At 39.1% G+C, this 22,604-nt stretch overlaps 1 protein-coding gene and 1 long non-coding RNA gene across 2 annotated transcripts; both read left to right on the top strand.

The window, feature by feature from the left end:
• Positions 1-388: 388 nt before the first annotated feature.
• asip1 (agouti signaling protein 1) lies at positions 389-3,354 on the top strand. Its single transcript, XM_085354457.1, has 3 exons — positions 389-554; positions 653-702; positions 3,190-3,354. Exons 1-3 carry the CDS (start codon positions 389-391, stop codon positions 3,352-3,354), a joined length of 381 nt encoding a protein of 126 aa, XP_085210583.1.
• Positions 3,355-7,489: 4,135 nt separating this feature from the next.
• LOC146632532 (uncharacterized) lies at positions 7,490-10,240 on the top strand. Its single transcript, XR_014906216.1, has 3 exons — positions 7,490-7,599; positions 8,725-8,859; positions 10,143-10,240. It is a non-coding gene; the product is annotated as an uncharacterized LOC146632532 (long non-coding RNA).
• The last annotated feature ends 12,364 nt before the right edge of the window (positions 10,241-22,604 follow it).

Below are 22,604 nucleotides of genomic sequence, written 5' to 3'. Positions count from 1 at the left end.
ACAGAGGGGGGGGGGGGGATGCCTCCTCTGCACCCTGGTGACACATCTTTACCCCAAGGCCCTGCATGTGTGGGTGATTGTGGTGGAGCGGGAAGAGGGATACTCTACAACCCGCCAGGGAAAGGGGGGGGCCAGGTCCCATTGGACTGGGGCCTAGTTTGGCAGCGCCACCTTGCCCCGCAGAGCCCAGGACAGTCCACCCGACCCCACCACAGATAAAACTGCACCCACCTCGTCATCCACTCATCTTCCAGACTACACAAGAAAATAGACGCCCAGGCTGAGATCTTACTCCACCTCTCCTATATCTCCCCCTCCTGCAGAGTGAGTTCCTGATGTGCTGTTTATCTAACAGACATCCATTACTTGTTTTTGTTTTCACAGAAAGATGCACATCTCACTGCTGCTAAGTTGCTTTCTTCTGGCTGCGACAGACTACTTCCTCGGCTGTGCCCACATGATCCCAGATGAGAGACTCTCCACCAGCAGAGTTTCTGCATCTAATGCTTTGTCTCAAAATCTAGAAATAGACTCACCCCCTGTGGTTATTGTAGGTAAGTTTGAAAGGATCATCATGTATCATCTATGCTGATGACACTTTTCTTTTCTAACACATTTTCTAATAATTGCAATTCTTAATTTTCTCTTCCAGAGTTACCAAAATCTGCAAAGAAGAGCAAGAAACCAAAGAAACAGAAAAAGGTTGTTTCAAAAAATTATTATTATTATTATTATTATTATTATTATTAATATTATTATTAATATTATTATTATTATTATTATTATTAATAATAATAATAATAATAATAATAATAATAATAATAATAATAATAATACCATGGTATTGATATAATACTGGGTTCCATTACCTTTTATCATATAGCGTCATTATATTATAGTTTTTCATTTAATATACTAGTTTTTAAAGTGAAGTAATGAAAATGAAAACTGTCTACCCTACACAAGTGAACTTGCTATGGAAACTATGTTTAATTATGTAATTTAGTTGATCAAATCAATTTTGAATACAGTTAAAACAACCAAATTAAAATTAAAGAATTCAATAATTAAAAGAAAGATTTATAACAACATATTACATATGAAACGTTTTATAATATACCATGATTTGATTACTATCATTAACTGAACAAGCTGGACTGAATGTTGCAACCAGTGATCAGTGTGTCAGTGATCAAACCATACAACCAATCAAGGCATGTCAGTATTTAGAGTGACCTTTTAAATTGATCATATGAAAGAACAGTGAGAACTGCCCGCATCCAGAGAATCAAAGGTGGACAAGAGCAAGGGAACTCTTATCACACCCTCTTGCTCGTGGAAAAGGAGAAAGGAAAAAACTTACTGGCAAAGATGCTTTTCCTCTCATGCATTCTTCTGTGCACTCAAGGGGCAGAAATGTACCCTGTGTGGTTTTCTGTTGGCAGTCAGGATGCCGTTCTTTTCTCTTGCCTCAGGTCCTTGTGCCTGGCTTTTATAAACACACGAGTCTTGGGTCGATTTGTGGCTATTTTCAAATTTCGATTACATGCCATTTGCACAGTGTTGAATGGAATATAGCGAAAGTCTGCAAAAAAAAAGTTCGGTCACATTTACTGTTAAAATTTCAGTATGACTTCCGGAAATTAGCTTCAGTGGCTAAGCTAGCGATAAACTTACGCTATTGGTCCTAGTGGTCGATTTGTGCCCCATTGAAACCCATTATAAACGCTATTTTTCACGGCAAAAAAATTACGGTCAAATCGATCGTGATCGGTTATGTTTCCGCTTCCGCTTGCAGTACTGGCCTTAGAGTTGTAATTTTTTTATTTGTCCACCGGGTGGCGCCCTTGCTCCACATGTGACGCCTGCTGGAACATACACATGTTCTCCAGCGGCCTGCTCGAGACAGATACCCGGAAAAGGCAGACTAATTTCCCGCGTACAGCAGCAGCTTGGCCCGCTGCTCGTTCCGGACCATTTTCTGACCTTAGGATCATTTGAGGGTGCATTAATTTTTTTTAATCAACAGGAAATGACGTATTTGTTTTCACGTGGTAGCGGAAGTGTGTGCTGCAGACACGGGAACCGAACCATATGCTCCGGCGCTGCGCGAAACACACCCGCGGCAGAGGCACTCCTCCCCGGGGGAGCAGGAGCAGCAGCGCCGCCTGGGGACATTTTTGGCTTCTGGAAAAAAAATTAAAACCGGATCGAAATTAATGTTCGTGCCAATCTTTTGTCCATCTAAAGGCCTAATTATAATAACAATAAAATATTACTTCAAATGGTTTTTTTGGAAAATATTTTATGTTTTATGTTTTATGTTTTTGGGGCAAAAAAAGCAGTGCGCTCATGTGACGAAACCGGGATATAAAGGGTTAAAATCCGCGAAATGTAATTAAAACTTGACATGAATATTTCAAGGAGAAGTAGGTCTAAAAGATTGGCTAATTTAAAGTGGAATAAAATATTAATATATAAATTTTTTATAGCACTTTTTGGGCGTGGTCGATAGTGTGCATTTTATGAAATGCGCTCCTGGAAAAAAAATAAAAGGCGATCGAAATGACTCTTGGTGCCAATCTTTAGTCCATCTAAAGGCCTAATTATAATAACAATTGAATATTACCTCAAATGTTTTTTTTGGAAAATATTCAAGTTTTTTGTTTTTTGGGGCAAAAAAAGCAGTGCGCTCATGTGACGAAACCGGGATATAAAGGGTTAAAATCCGCGAAATGTAATTAAAACTTGACATGAATATTTCAAGGAGAAGTAGGTCTAAAAGATTGGCTAATTTAAAGTGGAAAAAAATATTAATATATAAATTTTTTATAGCACTTTTTTGGGCGTGGTCGATTTGTGGCTCTAAGACCGATAGTGTATGCATTTTTCTAAATGCCACAATTCTCAGTCAAAACACTCAGTAACATAACATCATTAATAGTGCTTGTTGTTGTTTTTTTTTGTAATAGAATAGAATAGAATGCCTTTTATTGTCACTATGCACATGTGCAATGAGACTCAGAGCAACTCCTACTCTGTGCAGGCATGTAGAAAAAAGGGGGTAAGCTGCACAGTTCAGCAACTCCATAAACATATTGTTTCTAATTTTTTACAGCAACCTGTTTTAAAAATGTGATTTTCTATGTTATAACTTCTTCTTCTTCTCTCTCTCTCCTTTTCTTTCAGAACAAATATGGTGTGAAGAAGCGGCCTCCTCCTCCTGCCAACTGTATTTCCCTGTGGGGAAGCTGTAAATCTCAAGGCACCGTGTGCTGTGATTATTGTGCTTTCTGCCAGTGTCGACTGTTCAGAACTGTTTGTTACTGCCGAATGGGTAACCCTCGCTGCTGAATAGCCACCGGCAGCCTAACCCAGTTCCAGGCTAAGAGAACAAATGTTTATGCTCCAGCAAACCACTTGCAATGAACACCATGAGAGGTTAATCACTCCTCCCCCTTGGTTTATAATTTTCCCTAAAATTCACTGCATGAAAGCACTTTATCACAGAGGATTGCACCACCGGGAACTTTCCTAAACTCTTACAGGGTGTGATGCTTACAGCACTGCTAGGAAACTCTCAAATAAAAGTTATAAAGCAAGTTTTTATTGTACTTTGAGCTTTCAGCATGCATAAAAACAATTTACATTCTCCATAAATAATCAATTTATTTTTCACATGAATGCATGACTGCAACAGTATACTTAAAAATGGTTGTATTTTTTACTAAGCTTTCTACGGATTAAATGTTTGTAATGTTAAAGCAATTATTTGGAAAAAAAAAGTATTGTTTCTGTTCTATTTAGCGCACAGTCTACAAAATCATGCCTGTTTTCTAAAATGAAGGTGTATGAATTTGCATTTACAAGTAAATTAATAAAAAAGTGACTAAATCCTAAATCTGATTTATTTGAGTTCATGTCTTTGGGGTGTATAGACATACATTGTTTCTACTTAAACAGAAATGTCTACATTTTTTCTTACTGACTCAAAAGGGCTCAAAAGTCTATTTGCAAACAGGACAATATTGGTTGTTGGACACGTTTTATTATCAAATTTTTTAAAAATGTACTATACTGAGCTGTGTGTACAATGATCTCAACCTACTGTTCACTTCAATTCAATTCAGTTTTATTTATATATAAATAAATCACAAAAGTCACCTCAAAGCGTTGTATATGGTAAAAACCCTACAATCTTTTTTTAATAAAATTGTGTGATGAATTGAAAAATATATATATATATATATTTAGTTCAATTAAATCTTATTTAAAACAAAGCCCAGGTTTCTCCAGAAGCATTTTCTCTTCACCAGCATATCATTATGCTAAACTGATTGTTTAATCAGTGTTTTATTATCATCTGTGCTTTGTTACTGAGGGAAATAAATTCAGTGGTGGAGTCCTTCCCCAGTTTTAAATTACCGCCTGTTGAGCAAGAATTAAAGATATTTCCAGGGACCTTTATGTTGTGATTTCCAAGTAATTGCTACATTATGATAAACACATGACTTTTCACATTCCCTTTGGAGATGACTAATAAGGAATATTGAGATGCTAGTAATAACTACTGTCGTGTGATGATTGATTACAAGGGAGTGTCAGCCTGGATGATCATATATTTCCACTGGAAGGAAAATCTGGCCCAAAGAAGTAAACGGGAACAAAAAGCATCTCCTCCCTGAACCTCCAATGAATCAAAAGTGACCACAGCTGCTCCTGGCCATCACCTTGTATGGTACAAAGTTTTTTGTTTTTTTGTTTTTCATTTTTTCAGAAGAGGTATTTTTCTTTATCTTTTCTAATTCTTGATATTTTCTGCCCTGGTCTCCTGTTTTCAACTCTCCACTGAATAGTGGGCCAAACTGATCTGTGACCTGTGACAAGAGGAGCTACAGAGAGAGAAAGAAAACACAAGCAATGGATTTTTAGAAAATGTGTAAATGTGTTAAATACAATGTCATTTTGAAATACTTTCATTCTTCCACTTTACAACATGTTGATGCATAGCACCCTGCTTACTGAACATGTGTTAAAAAATAGTCAGAGGAGTCTGAGGTAACAAGTTCTGTGAAATACAACCGGTGCAGTGACGCATTCAACACAGGGCAGAGGGTTGCTTCACCAGCAACTCGCAACCTAGCCATAGGAATAAAAATTTGATTTAAGATAGAACTTTATTAATCCCTCGGGTGGGTTCCTCTGGGAAATTCGACTTCCAAAAAAAGCACAGCAACGACCGAAGTTACAGTTACAGAACTGTTATATATATATATACACACACACACACACACACACACATATATAAATACAGAGACAAATATAAATAAAATATACAAAGGGGATAAATAGAATAAATAGGAATAAAAAATAAAAATACAAGTGAATTGCACATTTCAAGTATTGAGTCTATTGCACTGTTGACTATTTACAAAAAGTATTGCACAAGGTATTGTACAGTGAGGTTTATGAGATTTATGAGAGGAGAAGTGCTTAATGTTTAGATTGTTTGCTGAAGTAAAGATATATGATATATTTAACTGATATGTAAGGAAAATATTGTGACAGAAATTAGCTCTTCATGATTCAAGACCTTTTGATTTCTTGTTGCCAGTAAAGAGACACTGCAATAATATCTAGCTAAATATGACCCAAATGCTGTGGCACTCTATAAAATATGTACTTGTAATTTTACATGAAATGATGATTACGATTAGTGATTTTCGGGTTTACAAGGATGTTTTGAGCAGCAGAGAGATGCTTTAAAAAATAAAAAAAACTTGGTCTGTGTAGGAAAGCCTCCGTAAAGAGGCTGACAAAGCATCGTAAAGCAAACTGACTGGGAACGTTATTAGGTACACCTGTGAAATTTAACATAAACCCATTTAACAGCTGTGCCATAAATTTTACTGTTATGAACATTATGTTCACGCCAAAGAAAAGTGATATTTCCATTTTATATTCATTTTTAAGGTCATAGTAAGTGATGGTGATCGCCCTAAAATGCATTATAATGAAAAGATTTGGCCCCTTTCATGTGTTTTAGTTCATTACAACAGATTTGGTAAAGCACATTGAGCACAAGTGTTTGCTCTGGACTGTTAACCGTTGGACTTGTGCTCATGGCAATGCTAACTAGACTGAAAAAATTTAAGGATGATTGTGGTAATCAATTAGGTCTTAATTTTGTTGTAAGTGACCATATGGAAAACTTTAATATGACATGAAGGTATCCAGATTTTTTATGACATCCATGTTTTTCACATTCATTTGCACTATTGTTTGTGAATAGCTACAAATACTTTGAATGCTGCCTCTATATAAAATACAAGCCACTGAACAACTTTACAGTCTATTACACTTTCTTTGTTTAACTTTGTCAGTGGCAAAGGGTCATAAAAATATCAAAGTTTAAGTTCAAATCAATAATTTACAAGAGCTTGTCAAGGTTCTTGGTATAAGCATGACTCAAATGCAGTTTCTAGGTCAAAGTTTAGTGCATTTAATTACAGTGAATAAAAAAACAATCAACAGTAATGACGGTCCCAGTCTCCCTTCAGGCTTTCCTCAGAGTCTAAAAAATCTCCAATCCAAATGTTCACTCCAAACAATAACTGCATGTCGCTCCTTATCCACAGGTCTACCAGACAAAACCTGAGCATAAGTTAAAGAAGATAAGAAACATTTTTGTAGATAAAGGAAAACATATGCTGAGGCAAGGAGCCGGGAAACATTAACTATTGCGAACAATCTAGCAAAAAATGATGTTTAGCTAACGTCCTTAAAAAGCAGCTTCAATAAAATCACGTGATTACATAAAAATGGCGTGTGAAAACCGAAAGGCGGAAATCTGGGGTGTGTCCTGCTAATGCACAAACACCAACACAGCTGCACACACAAACACAGTGGAGGAATGGAAGGATGCAACAGTTTGATGAACAGTAGTTTGATCAAAATGAACATGATCAATCTACAGAGGGCAGAATTTGAAGAGAATCAAAGTGAAAACTGATGCACCAAGCTACTGCACCAACTCACAATGATCAGTAGTTTGTATGATCCAGGCTTTCCTGACAACATCAGCGCTAAATGAGACAACAAATGGTGTTCTGGGGGAATCTCCTCCCAGATCTGGGCACCGAATTCCTGCACAATCTGAGTTGCATCAGATGAATCAAAACATAATTTCCCAGATGTTTTTTTTTTGGTCAGTGTCATCAATTACTTCAGACTCCAGGAAATGCCTCATACTCTCACCACATGAGGCTCTGTGTAGCTGACGACAAGCAGGACCCCATGACCCGCTGCACCAGTGTAGGGTCTGACAAAAACCTTGAGATGATTGATGTAATTTGGCACTATACACTGTAAAAAAAATCCGTAAAAATACAGTACAATCTACTGTATAAACGTGAAGGAATTTTCCGTATTAGTCATTTACAGGTATTTTTCTGTATTTCTCAACTACTGCAATGCATTGTGGGAAAAAGAACCTGAAAAGGAGGGAAAAGTAAGCGCAAGAGCAGCCATTAGGCTTCTTTCAGGCTTCATCTGGATTTTGGATTCTGAAGTTGGAGAAACTGCCTTCAAATTTCTGTGGTAAGTATTAAAACTCATGTTTCGTTTTATTAAAATAATGTTTTTCAAAAGACTCCGTGTTTTTATTTAGAAAGAATTGTTAATTTATTTGTTAACTGGTTTCGGCTGTCTCCAGACAAGTCAGGAATATTTTGCTGACTAATTTTTTAAAATAATTGTTATTTAGGTTTAACATGACTTAAGCTTTATTTTAATTAATGTTAAAATAATTTTTACTGTGATACCACCAGTTTTGCCCTTCAGTGGCTGAACCAGTTTTCATAAATATTATAGTTAGCTGTCTGTGTCTCTCTGGGTATTACACAGCTGTGACTGCTAACTAGCTAATTAGCGAAAGTCAGCGATGTGGATAACTGGGAAAGTGAGAACTTCATGGTTCTAGAAATTATTCTAGGACTCTAATGAGTACTGTATCAATACCTGTGTTTTACAGTTGGCTCTACTGTACACTTTAAAGGGTTTCAGGCAAAGTTACACTAACCCTAGTTTAAGCCTCAGACCTTCCTGGCTGACGCTAGCAAATGCTAATGTTAGCCTCTGATTTGGGCTGCTAAAGTAAAGACTTTTAGCTAGCTGATCAGCATAGATTATTTCGGTGGTTAACAGACTGTAGTGGTAAAATTATTGAAAGTATAGTTTCACCTCAGCACATTTACAATTACAGTATGTCTATTTTGTAGCACATAGAAATGTTTAGTTAATATTTACAGACAGACACATTTTCCCTGTAACTGTGTTTTTACTCCAACATTTGTTGAAAATGTAATTTATGAAATGCTGAGCAGCATTTCTTGTATGTGGAATATTTTTGTCACCCTACTGTGCTAATGTGATTAAATACTAAAAATTATTACTAAAAAAATTCAATAATAAATCAATAATAACTATTTCTTGATTGAACTATAATGTAAGCGCAGTGCTGGTGTGCAGGGGCTCTATATGCCTTGTCTATATCAAGCTTTTAGCCAAATATAAGCAGAGATATTTGTATCTTTCTTAAAAATCCAGATCCTTACAGATTATTTGAGAAATGGATCAACAGCTATCACTACTTGAAGCACTTTAAGTCCTGCAGTGGAAAAATATCCCTTATTTCACCTTTGATCACACACTTTGGTTTTCCAGTGCAGAGCAATGGCCAAGAAAAGGAAAGACTTCCCCGAGTGAAAAAAAAGATGAAGATACAAGCTGGTGATGATCCAGAGCAGCTGGTCTCAGGAAATGAAGAAAAACCCTGATCACCTTCTCTACAAACACAAGGTGAGTTTAATGTTGTGGTTGATTTAGTTTTTCAAGGTATGTATGTTACTTTAATTATAAACTGCTTTTGTTGCAACAGAATGGTGTTATGTGTATGCAACTCTACGTGAATTATAATCCTTTGTAGGGCTGCGTGATATGACCAAAATCTCATATCCCAATATAAGACGTATCTCTCCTGATAACGATATATATCACAAAATAGTGCATTTTCTGTAAATTCTGTGATTCTCGGGCAACTCGACTTATGTGAAATGTTTTCAGTTGGGCGTCGTGTACCTGGAGTCGAGTGTTTTGACCGATGCATGAAACTATACATTTTTAGACATGAGTTTAAATGGCCGCCATTTTCTTTCTGAGTATTTATTAGACGGCGTGCTGCAAGGAAAAGCCTGTTCTAACGTTTGAGTCTAAGGATTATTTTGAGCACCTGACGACTCTTTTTTGCTTTTCATTCGTAAACTCTCTCGAAACTCTTTCATGTGATTCTTGTGTAGGTGGTTAAAGAGGTTTGTCGTGTTCGAGTGGTGGTGGGGACCAGTTTGTGGCATAATTTGCATAGTACAGTTTTCTGGGGCGTGTCAGACTTTTCATAACCAAACCATGTCCATGCTACAGAGGTAGCCCCTCATTTAACAATAAGGTCCTCGATTTCTTTTGACTGGTCCTTCTGGTTCTGCCTCATCCTTGCTGGCCATGCTGGTATTCTCTGTGCCTTCATCTGCGTGGTGACTGTAAGCGCCATTTATAGTTACTTGATGTTTTTATTTGAGGTCATTTGTTTGATGCATATTCTGAAATTTTATGTTTGAGAATAATGTATATCATTTCAGTTTAGTTTGAAAAGTCTCAACAGAAACTTGAGCTTTATTGTGAAAGGTTTATGTGGAAAATAAACAAGCGGACGGCGGAGCCACACGATGGTTTTATCCTCATTGTTGGTAACGAAAGTACGCGTAAAAACAGTCACTTGTCCATCCATAGTGTGGTTATTTTAAGTATAAGAGAAGGAGAGAACTTTAAGAAATAATATAGCAACTACAGTGACCATCAAAACCATGAAAAAAATATTGCCGTAAACAGTTTATTTTGCAACACCACAAAACAAAGAATAGTGTATAATATGAAACGATAGACATTTTTATATCGTAATCTGATATATATCGTCATATTGCACAGCCCTAATCCTTTTTTTGTTTATGTTGTTTATGCTCTAGGTAAAAAAAAATTATAAAAATACAAACTTTTTAAAAATGTCTTGTTGTTTCTCTTTTTTTCCTCAGAATAAATTGCGACTAGTCTCAATGGCTGACACGGAGGAGCAACACAGCGACACGTTAACTCCGACTGCTGCAGTTCCTGTATGAACTGAGCAACTCTTAAAATCCAAGGAAAAGCTGAGTGTATTTTACTTAAAGCTCAGATGGACCTTGATGTACTAACATGTAGGCTGCATTCAGGACTTTGTCACACTGTTATATGAAGAGCGGTAACAAGACTTTGTAGTAATTTGTCTTACTATTGTCTTATTTGTTGTGATTTAGGGTCTGTGTGCACAAGCAGAGGTTTTTGTTTGTAACTGTAACCTCGTTTTCAGAGCCTTGTCTAACATTTAATGGTCATGAAATATGTCAGACTTTTTCCTCTACTTAACCAGCTTAGAGAATTTGAACACCGTGGAGAAAAAGGTGTGCATTAAGGATTTTGAACTATGATGTTTAAGTGTTGTCACTGCTGAGGATTCGTGGACACAGATCCTTATTCACTATGCTGCTGTTTACAGTTTAACTTTTCATCAGAACAAGCACTTCTAATTATACTTTGCTCCTCACTGACAAAACAAGTCCCGTAAATACACTTTTATCTTTAAGTTTGGGACAGTAATCTGTCTTAATTTATTATGTGTTGTAGTTATCATATGGGGAAAAGTCCTGTGGTTATCCATCAGTCCTGTTCGAATAAACCCAAAGTTCAGGAACATCTTCTTTAGATCTGTTCAGTTGTATTCATGTGGCACCACTTAAACAGTCAACAAATTTTGACTCAAGTATGTTATATTCTAAGGTAAAGAGCCCAAAGAGTTAATCTCAGACAAATGTTCACACAAATGTGAATTACATTCACTTCATTAATGAAGTGAATGTAATTCAGTAATCAAAGGTGTTTGGCTATAACTGACTACATGTGTATACTGTATCATAAGTGGACAGAGATGGATGTAAACCGCACCTTAACCATTTGGCTGAGGCAAAACTACCACAAGGCAGTGATTCTAACTAAAAGGTACTCTGGATATTATTAAATGTGAACATGTCGTTAAATATGACATTTTTTGTTTGTCAGGTGTCCTGTTTGAAGAAAACACTTGGTAGCCACTTGAATGAATGTAAATAAACACATTTACATGAGGGCAACCTCATTTCAAGGAAATAAAAATGCTCAAATTTGAAAGCTTGTGAGTTATTTTGTTCATGTATCAGCTGTTTAGTAGTTTTATGACAAGATGGATGCTGTCATTATATTTAAGTATAGTGTTTGAGTTAAGGAGAATAAAAGAATATTTAACATTAATTGTACCAATGTTGTTGTGTACGAAGCACAAATTAATTTAAGTTTTAATTTATGAATATACTGTAAATCTACAGAATTTTCCGTTTTATCATTTACAGAAAGGTCCGTCAAACCTCCGTAAAAAAACAGAAAATGTACTGGCAGAAAATTACCAGGACATTTTCTGTTTTTCTACGGAATATTTTTTTACAGTGTATAGTAAATAAAGCTGAGCTTAATTCAATTGACAGTGGGTCAAAGGATTTAGCACTGACACCTAATGGCAGTCAGGTTGCGATTGCTGAGTCTGTTGAAGTCTTGGTGTCCATCCATCAATATGCCTCATTCTCCGTGGCTTCTCCAGACCCTTTCACATATGTGACATGTGCTTAGAGTGAACCTACACTCATCTGTGAAAAGCACAAGGTGCCAGTGGTGGACTTGGTATACTATAGCAAATTTTAATCACACTCAAAAAAATGAAATTGGGTGGTTGATACACGCATAAGATCCAAACTTGTAATTTGAACTAAATAATTCCATGTGGCTGGATCCAGGCAACTAACCGCTCTTACTAGATTGTATGATGTCATCTCAACAAGAACAAATTAACCACAGGAAAATCAGTGGGGTTACAAGAGGAAGACAACCACACCACGTGTATGCTGTTACTATTTCTTATGGTTTAACTTGTCAAGAACAACAACATAAAGCATCATCAAGCATAGCTTTCCTACTTTTGTTAAGTCTGCATTGACAGATTAATGCCATGGTGGTTCGTGCTGTTGCCTCAGAGCAAGAAGATCCTGGGTTCAAATCCACAATGTGGCGAAGTTTGCAGTGGGTTCTCTCTGCGTACTCTAGTTTCCTCCACAGTTAAAAGTCATGCAGTTGTAAGAGTAACTGGTTATTCTAAATTGCCCAAAGGTGTTAAAGTGCAAATGATTGTTTGTCTCTGTATGATTGACTGGCGACCTGTCCAGGATACCCCTGTCCCTCTTGCCCTATCACTTCCGCAGCCCAGATAAGGCTAAGAAGATGGGTGGATTGGAAGTTGCTGTAAATCCATTGATTTTTTTTTTTTGGTTGAACATTACTTAATATGAATACAACATGTACTACAGATATAAGTTACATTTTATTCATTCAACAAGATTATCATTGGTGTAACAAACAAATATTTTACTAGTTCATGTAACAAGACTGATTTTTGATGTGCCAAAGCGTTTAAACAATATAAGATGGATTTAAATAAATTTAATTAGACTAACGTGGTGCAAACATGTTGATTGAACAAAAGTCAAATTAATTGAATGTTAATGTTAATATTATGTTAAACCTACACACATATATCGTGTTGACACAACACAATCAAGATGGATTAATATAACATGATTTGTTTAGATGGAATATAAGTGGCAAGATAAAATTACGTTCATCCAATGAATTATTTTTTTGAGTGCAGGCTCCAGGATGAGCACAGGGCCCACTAGAGCAGCGGTGCCGGGCGGCGAGAGTTGAGGCTCAGGTGTGAAATGTATGGTTTTCAGGGTTTTTATCGGTTTTCGGCATTATTTTGTCATCGTTTTTATCGTTAACTCGGTTTTCCTGGGTCTTTTCACGTGTGTTATGAATAAATCTTCTTTTTTTCGGTACTGGTAGTTTTATTTTGTTGTATTTATCCGCGACACCTTAAAGGCCGTTCTGTGAAAATATTGTCGCGCATAAACCGGTCCGTGGCGCAAAAAAGGTTGGGGACCGCTGCACTAGAGGACTTTTGGCCCCAAGACCATCCTCATGAAGTCTGTTTTTGATGTTTGGTCAGAGATACTCAAACCAGTGGCGCGGCTGCCCCTCTGTTGGTCTTCCTTGGTCTCTTGTGGGTGGCTGTAGCTCAGGTGGCAGAGCAGGTCAGCCACTAATCAGAAGGTCGGTGGTTCGATCCCAGGCTGCATCCTGGCTGCATGCCAAATATCCTTGGGCAAGATATTAACCCCGTGTTTGCCTACTGGTGGTGGTCAGAGGGCCCGGTGGCGCCTGTGTCCGGCAGCCTCTCCTCTGTCAGTGCGCCCCAGGGCAGCTGTGGCTACAATGTAGCTTGCTATCGCCAGTGTGTGTGTGAATGGGTGAATGACTGAATGTAGTGTAAAGCGCTTTGGGGTCCTATGGACTAGAAAAGCGCTATACAAATGCAGGCCATTTTACCATTTGTGTTCTGGGGGCCTCTGGATGTCTGGAGTTTTGATCTCCTCCATACCTGCTTCATGCCCTGGAGGACGGGGCTGTGGCCCCCCCACACCCTCTAGCAGATCATTACATGAAGGAACCTTTTAAAAAACAAAAAACAAGCGCGTCCATGCTCACAGGTGTACACACGGGTGATCACACCCACAAACGACACCCTTTTTGGCTCCTACCTCAAAGCACACTGTGTTCTGTTGATCTTATGTGCTGCACAATAATGTTTAACATTTAGTATTTACTGTCATATTCCCATATATCATTGTGATGTTGTTTATTCTATTACTCTTGTTCTCTTCTGCTTGTTTTCTTTTTTCTTTCTCAGCAGGTGACCCAGGTGATTGATATATGCATTTTTTTTTCTTTTTTTCTTCTTTTTTTTCTTTTTCTGCTCATTCTGTTGGTTTTTGGTTTTTGCCCTTCTCCCCCGTCCCTCTTCTCAGCTGTTTCTCTTTCCCTCTTTCTTTCTCCCCTTCTTTCCCCCAGTCAAGTCTGTCCCATGTTCAGTAAGTGAAAATAAAATAAACAATAAAAGGTGAATCAAATGGACCATTATGGCAAGGCTGGGATGGTCAATTTGGTAAAGTAAATCCGTTGGGCATCTTTCTTTGCCTTTAGACAACAATTCTGATGGCAAAAGAGCCAAACGGGACAGGCAAAAAAAAAAAAAAAAAGAGATACTCAAACCAGCCCTTTAAGTATACAGGACCTTTTTTACAGAGTATATTTAAAACATAACTGAGCAATTAAAACATGATTACAGCAACAGGAGGAACAACCTTCTTTCATACTGTTGACTGCCCCGATTTAATGGTAAATGGTCTACATTTTAACATTTTAACCATGGTGGTTCTGCAAAAGGATTTCCAATGTGTTTTTCATTTGCATTTTCTCTCTCTCTCTCTCCCCCCCCACCCTCTCTCTCACACACACACATACGCACACACACACACACACACACATATGCACACACACACACACACACACACACACACACACACACACACACACACACACACACACACACACACACACACACACACAAAATACCAGCGGAACCAGAGCATAAAATTAAAATCATGAAGATTACGTGATTGCCAATTTGAAAGATGTACAACAGATGTACTACTTTCTTAAACTAGCATATTGATGATGGACTGAAAATAAACTAGCTCTCAAATACTTTGTGGGCTTTTGTCAGGATTTAGGTGTAATGTCAGGTAGTCAATTTTGAACAATTTGCCAAGTTAGAAATGCATTAAAGGTCAGACATAACAACCAGTATGTTGGTCTAGAGCTCTTGTCAGAGCCTTGAATATATGACTGTACTAACAATAAATCAACATGAAAACCGATCCAAAAACGACTGCTTTCTTTTTCCTTGCGCAGTCAAACCAAAACATCCTGTTAAAATCCTGCAGCACTGCCTATTCACCCTGATGCTAACCTTTTGTGATTGTGTACATTGAAAACATGGGCCCTGATTATCACCAAGCTGAAAACATAATTTGACAATGCAACTAAATACAAATACAATTTGCCAGATTCAGCAAAGCATGGAGATCAAATTATTCCCACTGGGCTTTAATTAGAAAATGTGTAAAAATTCAGAATCTAATACACGAGGAGCTTACAGAGAAAACTCTTTCCAGATCAACCATCACGTGTCAGGTCGTCACAGATATATCCCTCCTGATCGGCTGCACAAAGTTGTTTCTGGTCCATGAAACACAACCTGAACTACAACACAGCTTGCAATAGTCAGGCCATGACTGTGACATCTTTGTCATAGTTTAGATTATCTGACGAGTGGTGTCATGGGAGATGGAATGAGTCACACTCTTGCTGTGAGAAGCAGCAGGTGCAAAGAGTTAAGCAGATGAACAAGCAACAGATGTTCTCAAGTTTAAAAAATATTACTGTGGGTCGAAACAAATATTAGAAATGACAATAAAAGTTTAACAATAATAAGTATGATAGGGTACAGCCAATTTTCCAAGGAAAACACACACACACACACACCTCAGAGCAAGAAGGTCCTGGGTTTGAATCCAGTTTGTGAGTTTAAATTGTCTGAAAGATATCATTGGTAGAAAAATGCTGATTATATTGATTGTCTCTCTGTTTCCTTGTTATAGACTAGCAGGTTGTTCAGGATGTACCCTACTGCTCACCATATGACAACTGGGATAGACTCCAACCCCTGGATCAGACCCAGAAGACTGCATTCTGCAGATACATTTTGAGACAGCTGTCGTAAATTTCTGAAACTGTCATTATCCCAGGGTATCTTTGGTTTCAAGATCATTACAAAGCCAAACTCTTTCACAGTACAATAAGAGAACCGCCAGTTTGCAGGCACAACCAATATAATTTATTTGCACTGGTCACAAGGTGTTTCGTATGGGAAACTGCAAACTACGAACTATATAAATAGTATCAGGTCCAACATTGTACATTCATGAATGAACAATAAGTTGTATAACTGGATAGTATTTCAAAAAGGAGAGATCCTCAGAAGAAACCGAACATGATTTATTGATGTGCAGAATTCAGTTTAGGGTATTTAGCGTTTAGACTCTGATGGCCCATCAAAGCAGAACGGAATCCCAGTGGTCATAAGGATTAGGGCAGGACCCCCCTGGAGTCTAGATGCTAGTGGTGGAGGTGAAGATGGAAGCTTGAATGGAGCCTGAATGACGAGCGAGAGGCTGTGGTGGGGAGGATGTGAGTCTCACAAAGGTGAGGGAGAATTACAGAAGAATTAAAGTATGTGGTGTGACGGCTGATTGGCCTGAAGAAGGCCAGCATTGACGTGACAATCAGCTTGACAGCGTGGGAAAGTGGAAGTGATGTAAAGCTTAGATTAGCCACAAATACTTGGGAAGCAGAGATGTTTCGATACAGATCTTCCTTACTGAACTTATGCATGAATTCCTTTATGGTAATAATAAGTAAGGGCAGCAACATTTAACCATCGTGTAGAATTTTTGCTTGAAAGTTGAAAGTTGTGAACATTTTTTTTACTGCTGTAAATGTTGGGGCATGGGATACATTTTCATACCCATGACTCCAGAGTAGACAGTCGACTCCTTGCACAAACCTGAGAATAGAGTCAGTTATCAGCCATTGTTTTGTGTTTTTTCAGGACTTCTACCTTGCACTTCAGCTTCCTTTGGTTTGTTTTTATTTTTCAGTATCAAGTAGCAGTTTATATGTACTCTCCATGACACAAGAAATACAAAATTCTTTGGAATTTTTTCTCTCTCAAGGGATCTATCTCTGGTCTGCTACTGTGTAACAAAAGTTGGTGCTTTTGCTGTGGTGGATGAAGTGTCACTCTGATATAGAGACGCAAAATATTACATCGTTGAATGTTTTTGTTTAATGAGTAAGCTGGCAGCCAGAGCGACAAGGGATAACAGAGACTAGGCTTAAGCCGTTAATCCCCAGGGCTTTGTTGTTAAGTAATGAGATCAAGTTATGAAATTAACATTTTTCAGTTTCAGGTAAAGACAGCATGCAGATTAAAGTGAAACTCTCTAAGTGGGTCAAAAGGCCAAAACACCTAGAAAATCAGACATGGTGAGGGTTGTGACTTCAAAGCCTGCCTCCAATTTGAACTGTTTTCCAAAAGCCAATTAAAACCTTCACTCACTATACTCTAACAAGTACAGTATGTCAAATTGTTAAAATGGCGTCATTAAAACCTGAATTATTTAAGTGCTGCACAGTCTCAAAAACTGCCAGCAAATCATTTATTTTAAAAACATGAGAAGGTAATTTAGAAACATAGAAAGGTTTCACACGTGCAAAGGTTGTACATGACTTACAATCTCACCTTGGGGGAAACACAGACAGCCACAGACAAACCACACACACACACACACACACACACACACACACACACACACACACACACACACACACATATATATATATATATATATATATAGACAACACTAGAGGCCAACTCCAAGCCCATAGCACAAGTCACCACCAAGTGCGGGATCTACCAAGGAGATGCTCTGTCCCCACTGCTGTTCTGCATAGGCCTGAACCCCCTCAGTGAGATCATTAACAAGACTGGCTACGGATACAGACTACGGAACGGAGCAGTTGTCAGCCACCTCCTGTACATGGATGACATCAAGCTGTATGCCAAGAGTGAACTGATCCACACTACCAGGATATACAGCAATGACATTGGAATGTCGTTCGGGCTGGAGAAGTGTAGTCGGATGGTAACAAAGAGAGGGAAGATAGTCAGAATTGAGGGGATTGAACTACCAGAAGGCAACATTGCAGACATAGAGGACAGTTACAAGTACCTGGGGATCCCGCAGGCGAATGGGAACCATGAAGAGGCCGCTAGAAAAGCTGCAACCACCAAGTACCTGCAGAGGGTCAGGCAAGTCCTGCGGAGTCAGCTGAATGGTAAGAACAAGATCCGGGCCATCAACACGTACGCCCTGCCCGTGATCAGGTACCCTGCTGGGGTAATAGGCTGGCCAAAGGAGGAGATAGAAGCCACTGACATAAAGACAAGAAAGCTCCTTACCATGCATGGAGGGTTTCACCCCAAGTCCAGCACCCTGAGGCTGTATGCTAAGCGGAAGGAAGGGGGCCGGGGACTGGTGAGTGTCAGCACCACAGTCCAGGATGAGACAACGAACATCCAAGAATACATTGTGAAGATGGCCCCAACTGACCGAGTGCTCAGTGAATACCTCAGGCAGCAGAAACCCAAGAAAGAGGAGGGAGACGAGGAACCATCATGGAAGGACAGGCCCCTGCACAGTATGTACCACCAGCAGATAGAGGAGGTGGCTGATATCCAGAAATCCTACCAGTGGCTGGACAAAGCTGGACTGAAAGACAGCACAGAGGCACTAATCGTGGCAGCACAAGAACAAGCTCTGAGCACAAGATCCATAGAGGCTGGGGTCTATCACACCAGGCAAGACCCCAGGTGCAGGCTGTGTAAAGATGCCCCAGAGACAATCCAGCACATAACAGCAGGGTGCAAGATGCTAGCAGGCAAGGCATACATGGAATGCCCTAACCAAGTGGCCGGCATAGTGTACAGGAACATCTGTGCCGAGTATAACCTGGAAGTCCCGAGGTCAAAATGGGAGATGCCCCCAAGGGTGGTGGAGAATGACCGAGCTAAGATCCTGTGGGACTTCCAGATACAGACGGACAAAATGGTGGTGGCTAACCAACCGGACATAGTGGTGGTAGACAAACAGAAGAAGACGGCCGTAGTGATCGATGTAGCGGTTCCGAATGACAGCAATATCAGGAAGAAGGAACACGAGAAGCTGGAGAAATACCAAGGGCTCAGAGAAGAGCTCGAGAGGATGTGGAGGGTGAAGGTAACGGTGGTCCCCGTGGTAATCGGAGCACTAGGTGCGGTGACTCCCAAGCTAGGCGAGTGGCTCCAGCAGATCCCGGGAACAACATCGGAGATCTCTGTCCAGAAGAGCGCAGTCCTGGGAACAGCTAAGATACTGCGCAGGACCCTCAAGCTCCCAGGCCTCTGGTAGAGGACCCGAGCTTGAAGGATAAACCGCCCACAGGGGCATGCTGGGTGTTTATATATATATATATATATATTAGGGGTGCAACGATACTCATATCGATATTGATCCGTTCGATACAGTGCTTTCGGTTCAGTACGCATATGTATCGAACAATACAAAATTTTTAATTTATTTTATCAACTTTTCTTCTGACGATGCTGTCTGTGTTGAGCGCTCAGTGGATCTGCGTTCGCCTACTCCGCCTAGGCTGCACTGTCGAGCGCAGATCCACTGAGCGCAGCGCAAGCTAGCAAGACAGAAGCTAAGCTCTCCTTGTAACATGGCAAATTGAACCTCCCCCACCCTCATTCAGATCTGGCCTTTGGAACTATTTTGGTCTTCATGTGAAGTATGACCCTGAAGGTAAGTGCGTCATGGACTAAAGTAAAACAGTATGTCGGATGTGCCACGCAATGCAAAATTGACGCTGTCCAGCCCCACGCACGGGGCGATCCGCGGTAGCTCGTTAACGGAGATTTGCCGTGTTGTGGCGTTAACGTCATTTCAGATTAACGCTGACAGCACTAGTGGGAACACAATGAATATGACTTCAGATTTACTCCGACAGCATCCTAGTGCAAAGACAAGTGGAAGCAGACAAAAACAACGAGCACGCATGCTACAAACTTTACCTGAGTCATTTAGACAGCCGTTAGCACATGATTCTCCTTATGGGGACCTGATATGTTTAATATGCTGCTGAGAATATAGCCCAGAAGAAGCGTATAGTATAGCTTTTATTTTGGAAAGAGCCATTTCTCTGTAATAAACTCTCTTTTCCAAAGATGAGTGATTTCTCGATCAGACAGATTTATTTTTTTATTACTTTGTTGTTTCAGCAACATTAAATTTAAAAACTGTACTTTTGAGTTAAAATATATATTTATAATTTTAATAAATGACAAATTAAAAAAGCATGAACATTTTTTTGTATCGAAAAAATATCGAACCGTGACACCAAAGTATCAAGCCGAACCGAACTGTGAATTTTGTGTATCGTTGCACCCCTAATATATATACAGTGGGGCAAAAAAGTATTTAGTCAGCCACCGATTGTGCAAGTTCCCCCACCTAAAATGATGACAGAGGTCAGTAATTTGCACCAGAGGTACACTTCAACTGTGAGAGACAGAATGTGAAAAAAAAATCCATGAATCCACATGGTAGGATTTGTAAAGAATTTATTCGTAAATCAGGGTGGAAAATAAGTATTTGGTCAATAACAAAAATACAACTCAATACTTTGTAACATAACCTTTGTTGGCAATAACAGAGGTCAAACGTTTACTATAGGTCTTTACCAGGTTTGTACACACAGTAGCTGGTATTTTGGCCCATTCCTCCATGCAGATCTTCTCGAGAGCAGTGATGTTTTGGGGCTGTCGCCGAGCAACACGGACTTTCAACTCCCGCCACAGATTTTCTATGGGGTTGAGGTCTGGAGACTGGCTAGGCCACTCCAGGACTTTCAAATGCTTCTTACGGAGCCACTCCTTTGTTGCCCGGGCGGTGTGTTTTGGATCATTGTCATGTTGGAAGACCCAGCCTCGTTTCATCTTCAAAGTTCTCACTGCTGGAAGGAGGTTTTGGCTCAAAATCTCACGATACATGGCCCCATTCATTCTGTCCTTAACACGGATCAGTCGTCCTGTCCCCTTGGCAGAAAAACAGCCCCATAGCATGATGTTTCCACCCCCATGCTTCACAGTAGGTATGGTGTTCTTGGGATGCAACTCAGTATTCTTCTTCCTCCAAACACGACGAGTTGAGTTTATACCAAAAAGTTCTACTTTGGTTTCATCTGACCACATGACATTCTCCCAATCCTCTGCTGTATCATCCATGTGCTCTCTGGCAAACTTCAGACGGACCTGGACATGCACTGGCTTCAGCAGCGGAACACGTCTGGCACTGCGGGATTTGATTCCCTGCCGTTGTAGTGTGTTACTGATGGTGACCTTTGTTACTTTGGTCCCAGCTCTCTGCAGGTCATTCACCAGGTCCCCCCGTGTGGTTCTGGGATCTTTGCTCACCGTTCTCATGATCATTTTGACCCCACGGGATGAGATCTTGCGTGGAGCCCCAGATCGAGGGAGATTATCAGTGGTCTTGTATGTCTTCCATTTTCTGATGATTGCTCCCACAGTTGATTTTTTCACACCAAGCTACTTGCCTATTGTAGATTCACTCTTCCCAGTCTGGTGCAGGTCTACAATACTTTTCCTGGTGTCCTTCGAAAGCTCTTTGGTCTTGGCCATGGTGGAGTTTGGAGTCTGACTGTTTGAGGCTGTGGACAGGTGTCTTTTATACAGATGATGAGTTCAAACAGGTGCCATTCATATAGGTAACGAGTGGGGAACAGAAAAGCTTCTTACAGAAGACGTTACAGGTCTGTGAGAGCCAGAGATCTTCCTTGTTTGAGGTGACCAAATACTTATTTTCCACCCTAATTTACGAATAAATTCTTTACAAATCCTACCATGTGAATTCATGGATTTTTTTTTCACATTCTGTCTCTCACAGTTGAAGTGTACCTCTGGTGCAAATTACTGACCTCTGTCATCATTTTAAGTGGGTGAATGTGCACAATCGGTGGCTGACTAAATACTTTTTTGCCCCACTGTATGTATATATGTACACACACACACACACACACACACATATATATATATATATATATATATATATATATATATATATATATATATATATATATATATATATATATACACATATATAACCCTACTGCATTGATTGTGGCTTTGGAAATCAATAATTCCATCAAGAAGCAATCTATTACTGTAACTTTTTGAGTGCCCATTCATGCTTTTAAAATTAATGAATTATTTGCTTTAGCTTTATTCTCGCCTAAAAAGCAGTGTGGGCCCACTGGCTAACATTTTCCCAACAAAAATCTGTTTCAGATGTGAACAATGAGTATTTGTTTTTAATAACTTTGATGGATAAGTACGGTGTGAAATATTATGTTTAAGGGAGTCTGGTCAAATAAAATTTTGATTGGTATACATTCAGTTTATAACACAGCACATTTTCCTTTATGATTAATTATTTGAATTATATATATACAGAAGAGGATTAGGACCATGGGAAAAAAGTGGGGACATCTTTTTTTCAGAATTGTGAGATTAAACTCTGAATTATTTATTTAATTGTTTTTTTTTTTCAAATGTACAATCGACATTTTCTCTAAATGCATCACATGCATGCAATGATTTCCGAAATTGGTTGTCAAGTTATGTGAAGAACAGATGCAAAGTGTGAGAGAGAATGGAGAGAATAGCACTGAGGAAAAAAAGCACTGCTTAAGCAATGTTAAGAATGTTAACTTCAGTTTATAAGACTCTGATC

The sequence above is a fragment of the Diplotaxodon limnothrissa genome, linkage group LG5 (assembly GCF_057381915.1).
Source record: "Diplotaxodon limnothrissa isolate DT_005_m linkage group LG5, D_limnothrissa_male_GT1.1, whole genome shotgun sequence".
Classification (NCBI taxonomy): Eukaryota; Metazoa; Chordata; class Actinopteri; order Cichliformes; family Cichlidae; genus Diplotaxodon; species Diplotaxodon limnothrissa.
Note: the sequence above shows the minus strand (reverse complement) of the source record. Positions and strands in the feature narration are given on the sequence as shown.

Excerpts from the sequence above, each read along its gene's own strand:
- asip1 (XM_085354457.1), top strand. The coding sequence starts at position 389 with ATGCACATCTCACTGCTGCTAAGTTGCTTTCTTCTGGCTGCGACAGAC. Across the intron at positions 555-652 it reads ACCCCCTGTGGTTATTGTAG|AGTTACCAAAATCTGCAAAG; the intron begins GTAAGTTTGAAA and ends TTTCTCTTCCAG. Across the intron at positions 703-3,189 it reads AACCAAAGAAACAGAAAAAG|AACAAATATGGTGTGAAGAA; the intron begins GTTGTTTCAAAA and ends CTTTTCTTTCAG.